Raw genomic sequence first — 15,138 nt, 5'->3', positions numbered from 1 at the left:
GTAACTGCCTCTACTCTATGTATTTGTTGGCTCCATTGTAACTATCTCAACCCTTTAACACATAAACCTAGTCCCACTAACAGGAGGCTCTAGTTTCCAGGTGTAAAAAAGGGAAAATAAAGAAGAGCCACTAGTCGACCGTCCTTATTGTACAACTCTAGAGCCCGCCTAGAAGTCTCTCTCGCAAAAAAAACTCCTCTAGGGCCCGCCTTGTGTTTGTTACCAACTCAGGTGACCCAAGGGGATAGAGATCATGTTAATGGATAAGATTAAGATAGTGCCCGCGGTGTTGGCCTTCCTTGTCCCTTTGCGCCGTGAAGCATGATTACAATGTACTCCCTCCGTTCAAAATTACTTGTCGGAGAAATTAATGTATCTGGACGTATATTAATTGTAGATGCATCTATTTTATCCATTTTGCGATTCCGCGACAAGTAATTCCGGATGGAGGGGAGTGCCACACCAGTAAAAGTTGTCAGCACCTGATAAATACGCTTTTCCTTGAAGAAAAAGGAAGATAAATGCGCGTTTTGCCTCACCGATATTTGTATTTTGTACCCAGGGAAAGTGTATTTGCCTTGCACGATCGGTTGGTGTTTCTGTCGTGGACCAAGACAAAACAAAATCCTTCATCAGTTGCCGTCTGTGTGGTAGCATCCGGCAGCACGGCACGAAAACGACGGCCCAGAAGAAAATAGAAAGCGTTTGATCCTTTTGTTGGATTGGATTGGATGGATGGATGGATAAAAGGCCCAAGGCGCGTGCGCGTGCGCGGCGCAGCCAAACCCTCGTCTCAGTCCCTCCCTTGATGGCGTAGGCCCACAGCGATCTACCATCGCTCCACCCCGTCTCCCCCCCTCCACCCCTGCTCCCTCCCCCCCGCCCCCCACCTCCGCCGCCCGCCCCCCGCCGCCGGCAGAAGATGGAGGCCCCGGGCTCCCCCTACGCCTCCTCGCCCGAGTCCGCGCCCAAGCGCGCGCCCCGCTCCTCCCCGCCGCCCCCGCAGGACCGCCCCGACGCCGACCACGACGCCGCCGAGCCCGAAGGTAACCGCGCGCATCCCTGTCTTCTCTCCGCGAGCTGAGCTCCGGGTTCTGTCGCGTACGAGCGTGCCCACCGCGGCCGCGCGCGCGGATCCGCGAGATCCGGGCCCCGCCGCCCCGCCGCGGGCCCGAGATCTGCCCCCCGCGCGCGGGCGGCCGCTGCGGTGGCGCCGGATTTGCGGTGGCCGGTTCCATGGCAGCGGCCGCTCACAACCGACCAAGGATCATTCATGCTTAGCCCCTTTGTTTTGCGCCTCGCGTGCCGCTGCGCCCGGTTGGTTGACCTCGCTGCAGTGCACGGGGGGATGGCGGTTTGGTTAATGTGCTCTGGTTCGTTCGCTGGCTGATTCGGTGCTACTGCCTGCGCTCAAGTAGAGTTTAGTACACTTCGGCATGGTTACGCACTACTACAGCGCGCCTGATTGTGCACGGCTACACTTACTTACTTTGTTTCAGATGCGCGATTGTAGTTTATTTCTAAACATGACATTCGTGGGCAGATGATTTTTGCTCGTCACTTCGTGGTTCAGTCTGTTCCAGCTGTTCGCACGGTGAACGTGTTAGTGTTTTAGGAAGTGCCCGCAGGAAAACACGTGCAGTAATCAAAACCTACTAAATCATGCCGGGCCTTACCATGTTGGTAACAGTTGACTCTACAATTGCTATGTTTATTACAGTGCATCATTTATGAGTAGACGACTAGTAAAGTAATTCTCGACTTGGAACTCGTAAGGGATACTTACTGCCATTCACCTTTCTAGCGTAACAATTCTTAATTTAAGGATAGACTGTATCAGAACGCAAAGTAGGTGCGTGGATGAAGTTGCTCTTTTCGTTTCATAGTGAAATTTGTTCCAGTCCTTGCCATTTTGAACTACCGAACTGTTTTAGGTGACCTACAACATGCAAAATGTCTTCTGTACATAAAGCCCTCTAACTCACGCGGGTTCTTTGGACTCTAGGTGCAACCACATCACTAACCTATACAATTGCTATGTTATTTGTTGTGCATCATCGGTTGCTTCTGTTTCTTGACTTCAGTAAAGTTATGGAAAATATCCTTTTGTGATGGAAATCCTATACATTACATGTGGGTTCTTTGGATGTTAGGTGCAATCACATTTTTAACCTATAAAATTGCTATGTTATTTGTTGTGCGTCATGGGTTGCTTCTGTTCCTTGGCCTTGGTAAATATATGATTGAACTCATAATAGCATGGTTATCGCTATTGCCATTCACCTTTCTTCCATATAATTCTGAATCTGAAGTTGATTTTTCTCCTCAGATGACAAGGAGAAGCCAACGCATTTGAGGTTTCTGGTGTCTAATACAGCAGCAGGATGTATTATTGGCAAGGGTGGTTCAACTATTAATGACTTCCAATCTCAGTCTGGGGCTCGTATTCAATTATCGCGCAGCCATGAGTTTTTCCCTGGTACAAATGACAGAATCATCATGGTCTCTGGACTGTTTGACGAAGTAGTTAAGGCCATGGAGTTGGTTCTTGAGAAACTCTTATCAGAGGTAAATCAATTTGTTTTGCAAACGGTCATGTCTGCAGGACCATGCTGCCATTGCTTGATAACTGATATTCTCCTGTTATTTTCCAGGGGGAAGAATCTAATGAAGCTGAAGCTAGGCCTAAATTTAGACTTGTAGTTCCTAACAGCTCATGTGGTGGAATTATTGGTAAAGGAGGAGCAACAATCAAGTATGCCTAATCAATAAACCTGTTCTCATCTCTGATACTGTCATTAAGTTTCACCCGCACTATGATACTTTCTTAATTTTTAATGTTGGTGTAATGTTATTGTTATTGAGAAAACTGATGAAGTATATGTGAACCGATGCATGATAATAGGAACTGTATGGTCCTTCTCTTGATAATACTCATGTGCCTGGTCTGATTGGACTAATATCACATGCTTCATCGTTGTTCTTCTATTTACTTTATTTTAGTTTCTGTTGCCTGGAATGTTGAGAGTTGGTGTTCCCTCCCTCTTCAGGTCATTTATTGAAGATTCACATGCTGGAATCAAGATTTCACCACAGGACAACAACTTTGTTGGTTTGCATGATAGGCTTGTTACTATCACAGGACCCTTAAACAGTCAGATGCGAGCCATACATTTGATATTAAGCAAATTGTCTGAGGATGTTCACTACCCACCGAATTTGAGTTCCCCATTTCCATATGCAGGTAAATCCTAGAATTTTCACCACTTTCTAGTTCTAATGTTACCACTCTGCTTCATGCTTGCTTGAATGGGTGCCTTCTCATAATACGTTTCTTGCTTGAAGAATACATGTTCTGCATTTATCATGCTTCTCTAAAAATAAGTCATAACACCATTTAAAAAAAAGTCACAACTGAGAATGCTGGGATATATTTGCATGTGCAGCTAGACATTCTCTTTGCATTCATGATATTTATATAGATGGATTCACCTTTCAGATACGGCATAACCATTTTCTCTTACTCATTTCCTTCACTTCAAAATATCCAGGCCTTGGTTTCCCTAGTTACCCTGCGGCTGTTCCTGTTGGCTATATGATTCCACAGGTGCCATATAATAATGCTGTGAACTATGGACCTAATGGGTATGCTGCTGGTGGTGGTGGTGGTGGAAGGTACCAAAACAACAAGGTTCGTGTTTGCTGTCCTGCATGGTGTACACCTTTTTTGTAAACACCTAGTCCATCTGTGTTGATAATGATCTACCATGTGTTCTCTTTTCGTTGTGCACCTGAGAAGAGATGTTGGAGTCGGGTGATATGTATGTGATGCTTTCTAATAGAATTGTTTTCTGTTTTGCATAGTCATGCAATACATTAGGAAGTGCGTAGAACATTTTTCCTATCCAAGTGTTTGAACTGCAAGAAGGCAAAATTTGATCTCATGAATTTATTATGGTTATGTCCTGGTAGCTTTTGTTGGCGCTACAAATATTAGGCAGTCCATCAAAAATAAAACGGTATATCACACTTCCAGATACCTGACAGTTTTTTTGTGAACGCTATTTTTCTTAGTCAGCGCACTGGAAATAAAATGTGTATTACACTAGGCATTTTGTTTTTGGAGAAAGAGATATGCGTAAATGTGTATTACATTAAGCATTTGTTTTTGGAGAAAGGAGAGATGTGTATGTTGCAACTTCTGATTGATGTTGTGTGCGCTAACTCCTTGATGTTAGATTTAATGTGCCCAGTTTTCTTGCCTTCTAATGCTTTCAGGCTATATTCTCTATGCATATATTTTATTATTTTGTAAAACTGTATGCTGAGGCAGCACCTTCTTTTTTGCTTTGTTTTTTGGGTAGTAGTGTTAACCTCATATGTTTTCAAATTGTTCTAACCATGGGTTTCTGTTGAAACTGTTCAGCCTGGTACACCTGTTAGATCACCTGCTAATAATGATGCCCAAGAATCACACACCATAGGTGTTGCTGACGAACACATCGGTGCAGTTGTAGGGCGTGCAGGAAGGAACATAACAGAGATCATTCAGGTATCTTCTTACACTGTGTGAATCTGAACCTCATTAGTGTTGTTTTACTGCACATGGTCAAACATGTATGCTCATTGTATAGATAGGCGAGGCTTCTGCATCATATTACTTCCTCCGTGCTATAATGTAATGCATATTGAGTTTTTCCTGCAGCAATCTTGTTAAGATGTACTGTATCACCCTGCATTAGTCAGTAGGCACTTAGACAGCTGTTGTGGTAATAGTGCTCGTTTGGTCATGTAGTTTCCCTGCAGCAGATAAATGGTTAAGAACATTGGAGCATGTTGTCTGCCCTCATTTGGGTTCAGAAAACATACTACTCTTTCATACTTGTGTGATTTATATGGCAAATCTGCATAAACCTGCTGCTGCCTTGTATGGTGTGAGCGCACCATGTTTAAGGGAAACCAAACTCATGTAATTTTGTTGCGACTGCAGGCTAGTGGTACCAGGATTAAGATATCAGATAGGGGCGATTTCATACCTGGCACATCTGACAGGTAACGTTAAGCCCCCATGCTTGGCTCTGTGATCACCTCGGCCACTGAAGCTTATAATTTCCACTCGCTGGTGCAGGAAAGTGACGATAACTGGAACATCAGAGGCCATCCAGGCGGCCGAGGCGATGATCATGCAGAGGGTGACGGCCAGTCAGGAGAGGTGATGATGAATCCGATCTGCTGGAAAGATGGAAACGCGCCCTTGCGAGTGTTAGGTGGAATGAGAGAATTTGTTTTGTCTCCCTAGCTTTAGTGAGCTTGAGAAAAATTTGAAGATGGTTGCTGTTATTTATCCCGTCCGGTCCGGTTGTGCTAGTAACTAGTCGAAATTAGCCGTGTTTTTTACCGCCAGCCCGCAATAGAATCATCATCATACTTTATGTCAACAGATTTGACAGTCTCCATAACACAAAAACAAACGCTGCCTGTTTTGGGGACGGAGAGGTTGTTGCTAGGATGATCTGATCTGCTCTGCTTGTTTTGGTAACTGGAAGGCTCGCTTTATCTTTATTCAACCTAGCTGTAGTGCTAGTTTTTCAAACTATTGTTGCTTGTCTAGCGTGTCCATTCCATTCAAAGGCGTGTACAAATTTTGAGTTTTAACTTTGACCGTCAATTAGACCAATATAAATATACCCCCTCTGTCCCGAATAATTTGGATAAATCTAAGACAAGTAATTTGGGACATAGTATTATTTATTGTTTAGGTTGATGGTCAAAGTTCAAACTTGTGCGCGCCTAGCAACCCCCTCATGTGCACATTTTCAAAAGTTTAATTTTCCGTGATACTTAAGTAATGTACCTTTGACTTTATACCTTAAAAAAACTTCAAAGTTATACTTGTAAAGATATAGAAATGTAAGACATGTTACTTAAAATTTGTGTTATTGAAAATGTCTTGTGTATACAAATTTGATACTAGCTTTGTAAACTAGATGAACCTCCTAGTTTTATCATTTCTTTACTTGTGGATGATGTAAAAGTACTCCATTTGAAAGCAATAAAGTCAGCCATGATGGCATTCCCTAAAAAAAAAGACGTTTTGGATCACTACTTTTGTGATAAAAAGGATCTTATGTTAGTTTGCAGATGGAGTACATTTTATATATGAAATGCAACCTGAATATGAATCTCAAGAACCGTGTGCACGTTACGAAATGAAACGAAGGGAGTGTTATTCCCCAGACATTTGACTATCCTGCAAAACAAACACCAAAAGCGAGGCAGGACCTTTTGGGGTTCTTCGATTTGGTAGGATTGCAAGAACGCAAGAATAAAAAAATAGGACGCCGATAACTGTCACACGTGTGGTGTATCGGGTGGTTGTGCCGCACGCCCTGTGTGGCACAGAGACGACCCCGTCCGCACGACCGCGTACGGGCGCGCGTAGCCACAGCCCGCACGTCTGGTGCAGCGCGATCGCCCCGCACGAGCACGTCCGGGCGAGCAAGCGCGCGGCCCGCACGACCTGTCTCGGCCGTCGCCCCTCCCCGCCTGCGAGCCACACGTCCCGCGTGTCAGTAACCACGCATCCCGCCGCGATTGCCATGGTCCGGACCTCTTCGGTTGCCATGTTGCTAAACTGCAGTTGCCATGTTGCTGAACTACAGTTGCCATGGTTGCTCAACTGCAGTTGCCATCTTAGGTCAAGTGCCAGATGCCATTTTTGGGCAACTGCAGCTGTTGCCATGTATGGTCTGGTCTACTACAGTTACCATGATTTGAAAAACTTTAGGAGTTGCCACCTACTAACACTGGACAGTTGCCATGTAGCACTAAAAAACATGGCAAAAAACATGTTTCGGTAAAAAGAGAGTTGCCATCTGCTTACAAGCACGCTAGGGCAGTTGCCATGTACCCTGCAAAACACATGGCAACTGATAGCTTTTGGTGTGTGGGAGAGGAGACGGGCATGTGGGCGATGTTATCTTTAGGAGTTGCCACCTACTAACACTAGACAGTTGCCATGCAGCGCTACAAACAGACGTGGCAACAATAACATGTTCGGGGTAAAAAAAGAGTTGCCATATGCTCATGCTCACAAATAGGGTAGTTGTCATGTACCATTCAAAAACATGACAAATGACAGCTTGGGAGTGGGAGAGTGGGAGAATGGGCAGTCGTAGGAGATGGGGAAAAGAAGTGGTGCGCGGCGTGCGGGCGCGACAGCAGTTTCATCGCACACCCCGACTGGCGAAACGTTGACCGCGGAGAGAAAACCGGCGTGCGGGCGAACTCCCTCACACGCCACACACACGAGTTGTCCTACGTGGCACACAAAATCAGCCTTTTCATGCCAAGATTCGTGCAAAAGGCGCTGGACGACGATGGATGCGTGTGGGTGAGTTGTCTAACGCCCACACGTGTGGGCGTTAGTGTTTTTGAAAAAATAACACAGAATTACGCTGGTATGCCGTCTCAAATCCAATAGGGTCTTGTTTGCTCCAGAGTGTTTGATCTGAACCCAAGCAAAATAAAAACCCCTTTGTCCGACAATATAAGACGTTCTTGCGAGCCAACATAGCTTATATTATAAGACGGAGGGAGTATTTGCACGAGATTCGAAAGGATAGAGATTTTCCGGAGAAATATACTGCAATGAATTGCTTAGACAAATAATAATTCTTACATGACTCGATCCCACTAATTGAAAAACAGCCATATTTTTTCCCAAAGGATTCTTGTTTTGAAGTTGAAATTCTAAGGATTCTAATTGTTTAGAGAGAAGTTTAGGGAGAAAGCACACCACACTGATTCATTCATCGGCAGGGGTATATGTACAGTTACAAGGCCACTGCTTGAGGGAGATCATGGGGTGCCGCACTACCATCGACGTGCGCCACGATCTGGCTACACGGACTAGAGCACGATCGTGTATGCATGAGTCTATACAGAGAGCGTACACGTCGGCCTACTATACAGTCTAACACCCCCCGCAGTCGTGATGTCGGCGGCAGCGACACAAAGACCGGACCGGAAATCAGAGAAGACATCCGATGGCAATCCTTTGGTCATAATGTCGGCGAGCTGCTGGCGCGTGGGGACGTGAAGAACTCTGAACTCGCCAAGAGCCACACGCTCGCGCACGAAGTGGATGTCGAGCTCCACATGCTTGGTGCGGCGATGGTGGACGGGGTTGGCCGAGAGGTACACCGCGGACACATTGTCGCAGTAGACGAGCATCGCCTTGTGCACCGGTGTGAAGAGCTCGCCGAGGAGTTGTCGAAGCCAGACGCACTCCGCCACAGCGTTGGCAACGCCGCGGTACTCCGCCTCGGCGCTGGAGCGCGAGACAGTGGCCTGGCGCTTGGACGACCAGGAAACAAGGGCATCGCCAAGGTAGACACAGAACCCGGAGGTGGAGCGACGTGTGTCGGGGCAGCCGGCCCAATCTGCGTCGGTGAAGGCGCGGAGGTCCAAGACAGCCGAGGCGCGGAGGTGGAGCCCCAGATGATGAGTGCCGCGGACATAGCGGAGCACACGCTTGATCAGCGCAAGGTGACACTCACGCGGATCATGCATATGCAAGCATATCTGCTGGACGGCATAGGAGATCTCCGGTCACGTGATGGTGAGGTACTGGAGCGCGCCGGCGATGCTGCGGTAGGCGGACGCATCCTCAACGCGCGGGCCATCAGCAACGGGAAGTTTGCTCTTGGTGTCGATCGGCGTCGGAGACGGACGACACGTGTCCATGCCAGCACGATCCAGGACGTCCTCGGCGTACTGGCGCTGACAGAGGAAGAAGCCAGCAGGCGTCCGCGTGACCTGGATGCCGAGGAAGAAATGGAGAGGACCAAGGTCCTTCATCGTGAACTCGCGGGTGAGGCTGGTGATGATGCGGTGAAGAGCTGCCGGAGTTGACGCGGTGAGCACGATATCATCTACGTAAAGTAGAAGAAGGGCCGTGTCCGCGGCGTGTCGAAGCGTGAACAGGGAGGAGCCGGAGCGGGTGGCGGTGAAGCCAATCGTCTTGAGGTAGCCGGCGAAGCGGAGGAACCATGCCCTGGGCGCCTGCTTCAAGCCGTACAACGACTTGGAGAGGCGACAGACATGATGCGGACGCTCGGGGTCGACGAAGCCGGCGGGTTGGAGACAATAGACCTCTTCCTCCAGGTGCCCATGCAAGAACGCATTGGAAACGTCGAGCTGGTGGACTGGCCAGCCGCGCGACGCAGCCAAGGTCAGCACAGTGCAGATCGTAGCAGGCTTGACGACGGGCGAGAAGGTCTCTCCATAGTCGATGCCGGCGCGTTGACGAAAACCGCGGACGACCCAGCGCGCCTTGTAGCGGGCGAGGGAGCCATCGGCGTTGAGTTTGTGCTTGAAAATCCACTTGCCGGTGATGAGGTTAGCGCGGGCAGGACGCGCCAGCAGCTCCCATGTCCTGTTCCGGACGAGCGCGTCGTACTCGTCGCGCATGGCGGCGAGCCACTGTGGATCGCGAGTAGCAGCACGGACAGAAGCGGGAACCGGAGAGATCGTCGGCGACGCAACGGCAGTGGAGGCGTCATAGTACCGACGATTGGGCCAAAAAATGCCACGCTGAGCGCGCGTCACCATCTGTCGTGGAGCAGTCGGTGGAGACGAAGCAGCGAATGGCGGTGAAGAGCGGGGCGAGCTGATGGACGAGGTGGAGTTGTCGACAGAAGAACCCACCACTGTGGGAGCGCAGGTGAAAGGATCTAGATGACGACTAGAGGGGGGGGGGGGTGAATAGGCATTTTAAAACTGTTACGGATTTGGCTTTATCCTAATGCAGAATTAAACTAAACGGATACCTTTGAAGCACAAATCCTAAATATGCTAGGCTCAACTAAGTGCAGCAACAACCTATGCTAAACAAGATAGGCACTTAAGGAAACTAGCAAGCACAAACTATATCACAAGATATGGAAATGTAGGAACAACTAAGCAATTCAACTAGCACAAGATATATCAATATGAGCAAGTATGAATTGCGGTAAGTAAAGGGTGTGGGTAAGAGATAACCACAAGTGAGTCGGAGACGCGGGTTTATCCCGAAGTTCACACTCGTGAGAGTGCTAATCTCCGTTAGAGCGGTGCCGAAGCCAAAGCTCCGGGGCGTCACCAAGTGACTCACCGTATTCTCCTTTTCGAGTCACCCCCAACGGATGAGCCTCGATTCACTCGGGGTTGGTCTTGAAGGCGACCACCACACCTTTACAAACTTCTCCTGAGCACACCACAAACAAGGAAGCTTCCGGAGGAACTTGACCACCTAGGCCACTTCAACACCCTTCCCCGGAGCACACCACAAGAGGAAGCTTCCGGGGGAACCTTGGCCACATAGGCCTCTTTCACAATCTTCTCAATGTATCACCAAACCGTTTAGGAGGCGGAGGCCTCCAAGAGTAATAAACTCACGGGCTCACACTCGAACAAATCGATGCAGGGAGCTCAAACCAATGCAACAAATGCAATGCAAGGTCAAGCAACAAATGCCCGACTCACTCTCTCAATCTCATAAGATGCACTCTTGAAAGTAGGAGATTGAAGAGAGGGGATGCTTTGGATATGATCAACAAATGGCTCACTAATCCATCCACAAATCCCCCTTCACATAGAGGGGAGATAGGGGTTTGGGAGAGGTGGAGAGAGGCTTAAAATGGTGTTTAGAATGTGTGTGAACCAACCCCCAACCGGTGGGAGGAAAGGGCCCTTAAATAGCCAAACCCCGAAACTAGCCGTTGGGGCTCCAACGGGCATTTCCTGGGCACCTCGTGCGCACGGGGGTTGAGACCCCGTGTGCACGGTACGAGCCCGTGTGCACGGAGTACCCAGAATTCTGGACACCCCGTGCGCACGGGGTCCCAGGACAGCCAGCAGCAGCCCACTAAAACATCGATAACTTGGGCATACGGACTCCGAATTCGATGATCTTGGGCTCGTTTTGAAGCTATGGAAAAGCCCAAGGTCCTCACATAGAGAACCAACCAAGATCAACAAGAAAGAATGATGCAAGTAATGAAAAGGTTTGAGCTCTCTACATGCGACGTGATCAAGCTACTTGCCCGAGAGTCCCTCTTGATAGTACGGCTATCAAACCTATAATCCGGTCTCCCACCAAGCACTATGAGACCGGCAAAACTAGGAAAACCTAGCTAAGGTATACCTTTGCCTTGCACATTCAACTTGAGCTTGATGATGACTTTAATGCTTGCCTCAAGTTGGAATCCCTTTCTTGTCCACGACCACTTGGTGAAGATACTCGAATTGCTTCCTCATGATGCAATGAGGGAAGCCTTATCTCAAGCCCATCTTCACATGCACATTATCATGATGTGGACCGCAAGCTTCAAAGCATATAACCTCCGGCTTCTCATCTTGCACCTGGACTCCCTGAACTCGATGACCATCACCACTTGATGTCATCTCATCTTGCACTTGGACTCCTCGAATCCGATGACCATCACCACTTGATGTCATCCACACATAGGCTACACGAGATCTTTCCTTTTGATGCAAGCCTATGAGAAACACCTAACCCACATAGACATAACAAACATATAGCATGGGTTAGGTAACAAAGCACAATTCACAATTACTTACCATACCACTAGATCACTTGATCTCACGTGGTACATTGTTTGTGCTTTGTGGGTTGACCACTTAGATATACTCTTCGAGCTTCATCTTGGTCAACCAACATCTTTACTTCAAGCTCCATCTTGGTTTCTTGAAAGCCACAATGAACTCTTCATTTCACTTCATTGCTTCAAGACAATATCGCCAAAGACTCTTTCATGATCATATCAAGTTCCACTATGAAAATCATCTTGGTCACCACTTGCCCTTCTAAAAACTCCATCCCAAACTCTTGAGAGGCATAATGAATTCGTCACTCTAGTTGCTTGCTTCAAGACTTGATCAACATGATCTTGTCTTGAGAGGTATAATGAATTCTTCACTCTAGTTGCTTGCTTCAAGGCTTGATCAACCGAAACCCAACACATGAGCTCACCATGATCTTGTCTTGAAACCATAACTCGAATTCTTCTCTTTGATTATTCTCTCAAGCCTTGATCCTCAGAAGACCAACTTGAAACCTCGCTGGATATGGAATCTCGAGAGCCAACACCTAGGCCCCGTGAGCACGGGGTATCCAGAGAGTTGACACTCGACCCCGTGCGCACGGTATAAGCCCGTGTGCATGGGGTATCCAGAGAGCGATACCATGAGGACTTCTTCGGATGCTTTGATGGCAATCTTCACAAAACAACGCAAAGAACTTCAAGCATCACTATGGAACATATCTTCATATAAGATCCAATGCACTTGATGCTCCATAGGAATTGTCATTTAATACCAAAGCTTAGAGCAAATATAACTTCATCTATATGGACTTCATCCTTGATTCCATCCAATATCCTTGAGGCATTATCTTCATATATATGGACTTCATCCTTGATTCCATCCAATATCCTTGAGGCATTATCTTCATATATATGGACTTCATCCTTGATTCCATCCAATATCCTTGAGGCATTATCTTCATATATATGGACTTCATCCTTGATTCCATCCAATATCCTTGAGGCACCATCTATGGACAAAACCTTCAAATATATCTCACTGAAAACATTAGTCCATAGAGATTGTCATTCAATTACCAAAACCACACTTAGGGGCTACATGCCCTTTCAATCTCCCCCATTTTGATAATTGATGACAATCTCAACAAGAGGGTTTATATAATGAATTTAAAACAAGTATGCAATCTATCCGAGAATAAATTGAATACTTGAGGTGGTTTTGATAGCCTCAAATATCACAAAGATAGTTGATGTTATCAAAACCGGTTGTACTAGCATCGAAATACTACACAAGAATTTGATGCTAGTAGAACCACACTATATAGAGCAAACTCCCCACAATATATGCATGGAAGAACTTGGTGGAGTTTCCTCTATATACACATCCATGCAACAGCCACAACAAATGTAGATATGCATGAACCAGACTACTTCACCTAAACCCTCTAAACTTCTCCCCCATTGGCAACAAGTGCCAAAATGGAGAAAAAAATCTAGAAGACCAATATAGTATGAGTTCCTCCTTAATTTGTGCATTTCTCATATTGTGAGTGGAATCAAATGCACATATCCAGTTACGAACAAATGAAGAAATTCACACTATATTGAGGATCCATAAAATGCACCAAAAAGATATTATGATATGAGCATAGGAGTGTTCTAAAGAACATAGAGAAGCTCCCCATGATTTGTGCATTATTTAGTTTTGTACTTGGATACAACGTGCACAAAATAGGATCATCACTTGACTAAGCACGGGTCCAAAATATATCCAAAAACTCATGAGTGCAATGATATATGCAATACATACAATCACTCACTACTCAACCTCTTACCGGATCCACCAAAGAATAAAAAGAGACAATTCCAAGGACCGGCAAGGAAACGAAAGGATATCAAAGAGGGATATGCACTTTCTCATGTGTATAAGTTTCTTACGTGGCCAATAATCATCAAGATGAGCATCCACAAAGAAACTTGCACACACAAAAAGATACAAAAGATAAGAACATGATATCCAAGAATGAATCCATTATTTATACAAACTTGATCTTAGCGTAGGGCTTTGTCACATGGCACATGGCACATGGCACAAGGCACATGGCGCAAACTGATCTCATTTGCATAAAAATGAATTACTAAGCATGAGAGCAAATACCACAACCAAAAAGATTGTTTCTTGCAATTTTATCAATATTGCACATAAGAGCACTTTGAGGAATTGGTATGCAATAAATTGCTTAATTGGCATATTTGGGATAAGTGAACCATGAGCATGGTTTTATAGATCCCCATGATATGCTTCTTCTCAAAAATCTCATAGATGCAATAAGGAGGTTTAAGCTGTTGCAAGAAACACAAACTCAACAAGTACTAAACATGCCATGATGCAACATACACAATGTTGACTCTAATTTAAACAAACGCATGAAGTAAGTACTTGTTACCGAGAGAGCATTGGTTCAAGGGGCCCTTGATCTAGCCCATGAACATGAGGGACTTGATCTTGTTCTTGGATAGGTAAACGATCTCCCATAGCATCTTGCTCTTGTGTTGGGGGTGATGACTTCCCTTGTGGTGGATCCACAAGAGGGGCTCTTACTCCTTCTTCTTCTACATGGACAAGGGGTGTTTCTTGTGGAAGAATATGACCAATACCCATTGTACTTGTAGCTTGGGAAGGAGCCTCATCACCTACAACACTTGAAACAAATTGCTCCGCATGGAAGCTGTTATTCTCATCACACTCCACATTCACCATTTCCTCAATACATCCCGTGGATTTATTGAGAATACAGTAAGTGTGGGAGTTTGATGCATATCCAACAAAAAGACCCAAATTATGTTAACCGGGTTGAATTGATGAGAATGAAACACTTACAACCGAATTGGGTTTTCATTTATCTTCTCCCTCAAATCAAAGAATCAACCAAGCTTGGCTCTAATACTTTTCCATGGTGTCTCTGTTGGGTAACGTAGCAGAAATTCAAAATTTTCTACGCATCACCAAGATCAATCTATGGAGTAATATAGCAACGAGGGGAAGGGGAGTGCATCTACATACCCTTGTAGATCGCGATGCGGAAGCGTTGCAAGAACGCGGATGAGGGAGTCGTACTCGTAGCGATTCAGATCGCGGTTGATTCCGATCTAAGCGCCGAACCACGGCGCCTCCGCGTTCAACACACGTGCAGCCCGGTGACGTCTCCCACGCCTTGATCCAGCAAGGAGAGAGGGAGAGGTTGGGGAAGACTCCATCCAGCAGCAGCACGACGGCGTGGTGGTGATGGAGGAGCGTGGCAATCCCGCAGGGCTTCGCCAAGCACCGCGGGAGAGGAGGAGGAGGGAGAGGGGTAGGGCTGCGCCGAAAGAGAGACGTTCTCATTTCCGTATGGCAGCCCCAAACCTCAAGTATATATAGGGGAGGGGGAGGGCTGCGCCCCCATCTAGGGTTCCCCCCCCCCAAGGGGTGCGGCCAGCCCTAGATGGGGCTTGGGGGGGGGGGCAAAGGGGGGGAGAGAGGGGGCGC

General features: G+C 46.8%; 1 protein-coding gene across 1 annotated transcript; it reads left to right on the top strand.

Moving 5' to 3' along the window:
• Window positions 1–771: 771 nt before the first annotated feature.
• On the top strand, window positions 772–5,489 carry LOC109742518 (protein BTR1). Its single transcript, XM_020301613.4, has 8 exons — window positions 772–1,046; window positions 2,330–2,568; window positions 2,655–2,755; window positions 3,051–3,244; window positions 3,552–3,691; window positions 4,427–4,552; window positions 4,991–5,052; window positions 5,129–5,489. Exons 1-8 carry the CDS (start codon window positions 923–925, stop codon window positions 5,214–5,216), a joined length of 1,074 nt encoding a protein of 357 aa, XP_020157202.1. The 5' UTR covers window positions 772–922; the 3' UTR covers window positions 5,217–5,489.
• Window positions 5,490–15,138: the final 9,649 nt, after the last annotated feature.

This window comes from Aegilops tauschii, chromosome 6, assembly GCF_002575655.3.
Source record: "Aegilops tauschii subsp. strangulata cultivar AL8/78 chromosome 6, Aet v6.0, whole genome shotgun sequence".
NCBI lineage: Eukaryota > Viridiplantae > Streptophyta > Magnoliopsida > Poales > Poaceae > Aegilops > Aegilops tauschii.
The sequence above is the reverse complement of the archived record's forward strand: the minus strand, read 5'-3'. Positions and strand labels throughout refer to the sequence as shown.

Excerpts from the sequence above, each read along its gene's own strand:
- LOC109742518 (XM_020301613.4), top strand. The coding sequence starts at position 923 with ATGGAGGCCCCGGGCTCCCCCTACGCCTCCTCGCCCGAGTCCGCGCCC. Across the intron at positions 2,756-3,050 it reads AAAGGAGGAGCAACAATCAA|GTCATTTATTGAAGATTCAC; the intron begins GTATGCCTAATC and ends CTCCCTCTTCAG. Across the intron at positions 5,053-5,128 it reads ATACCTGGCACATCTGACAG|GAAAGTGACGATAACTGGAA; the intron begins GTAACGTTAAGC and ends TCGCTGGTGCAG.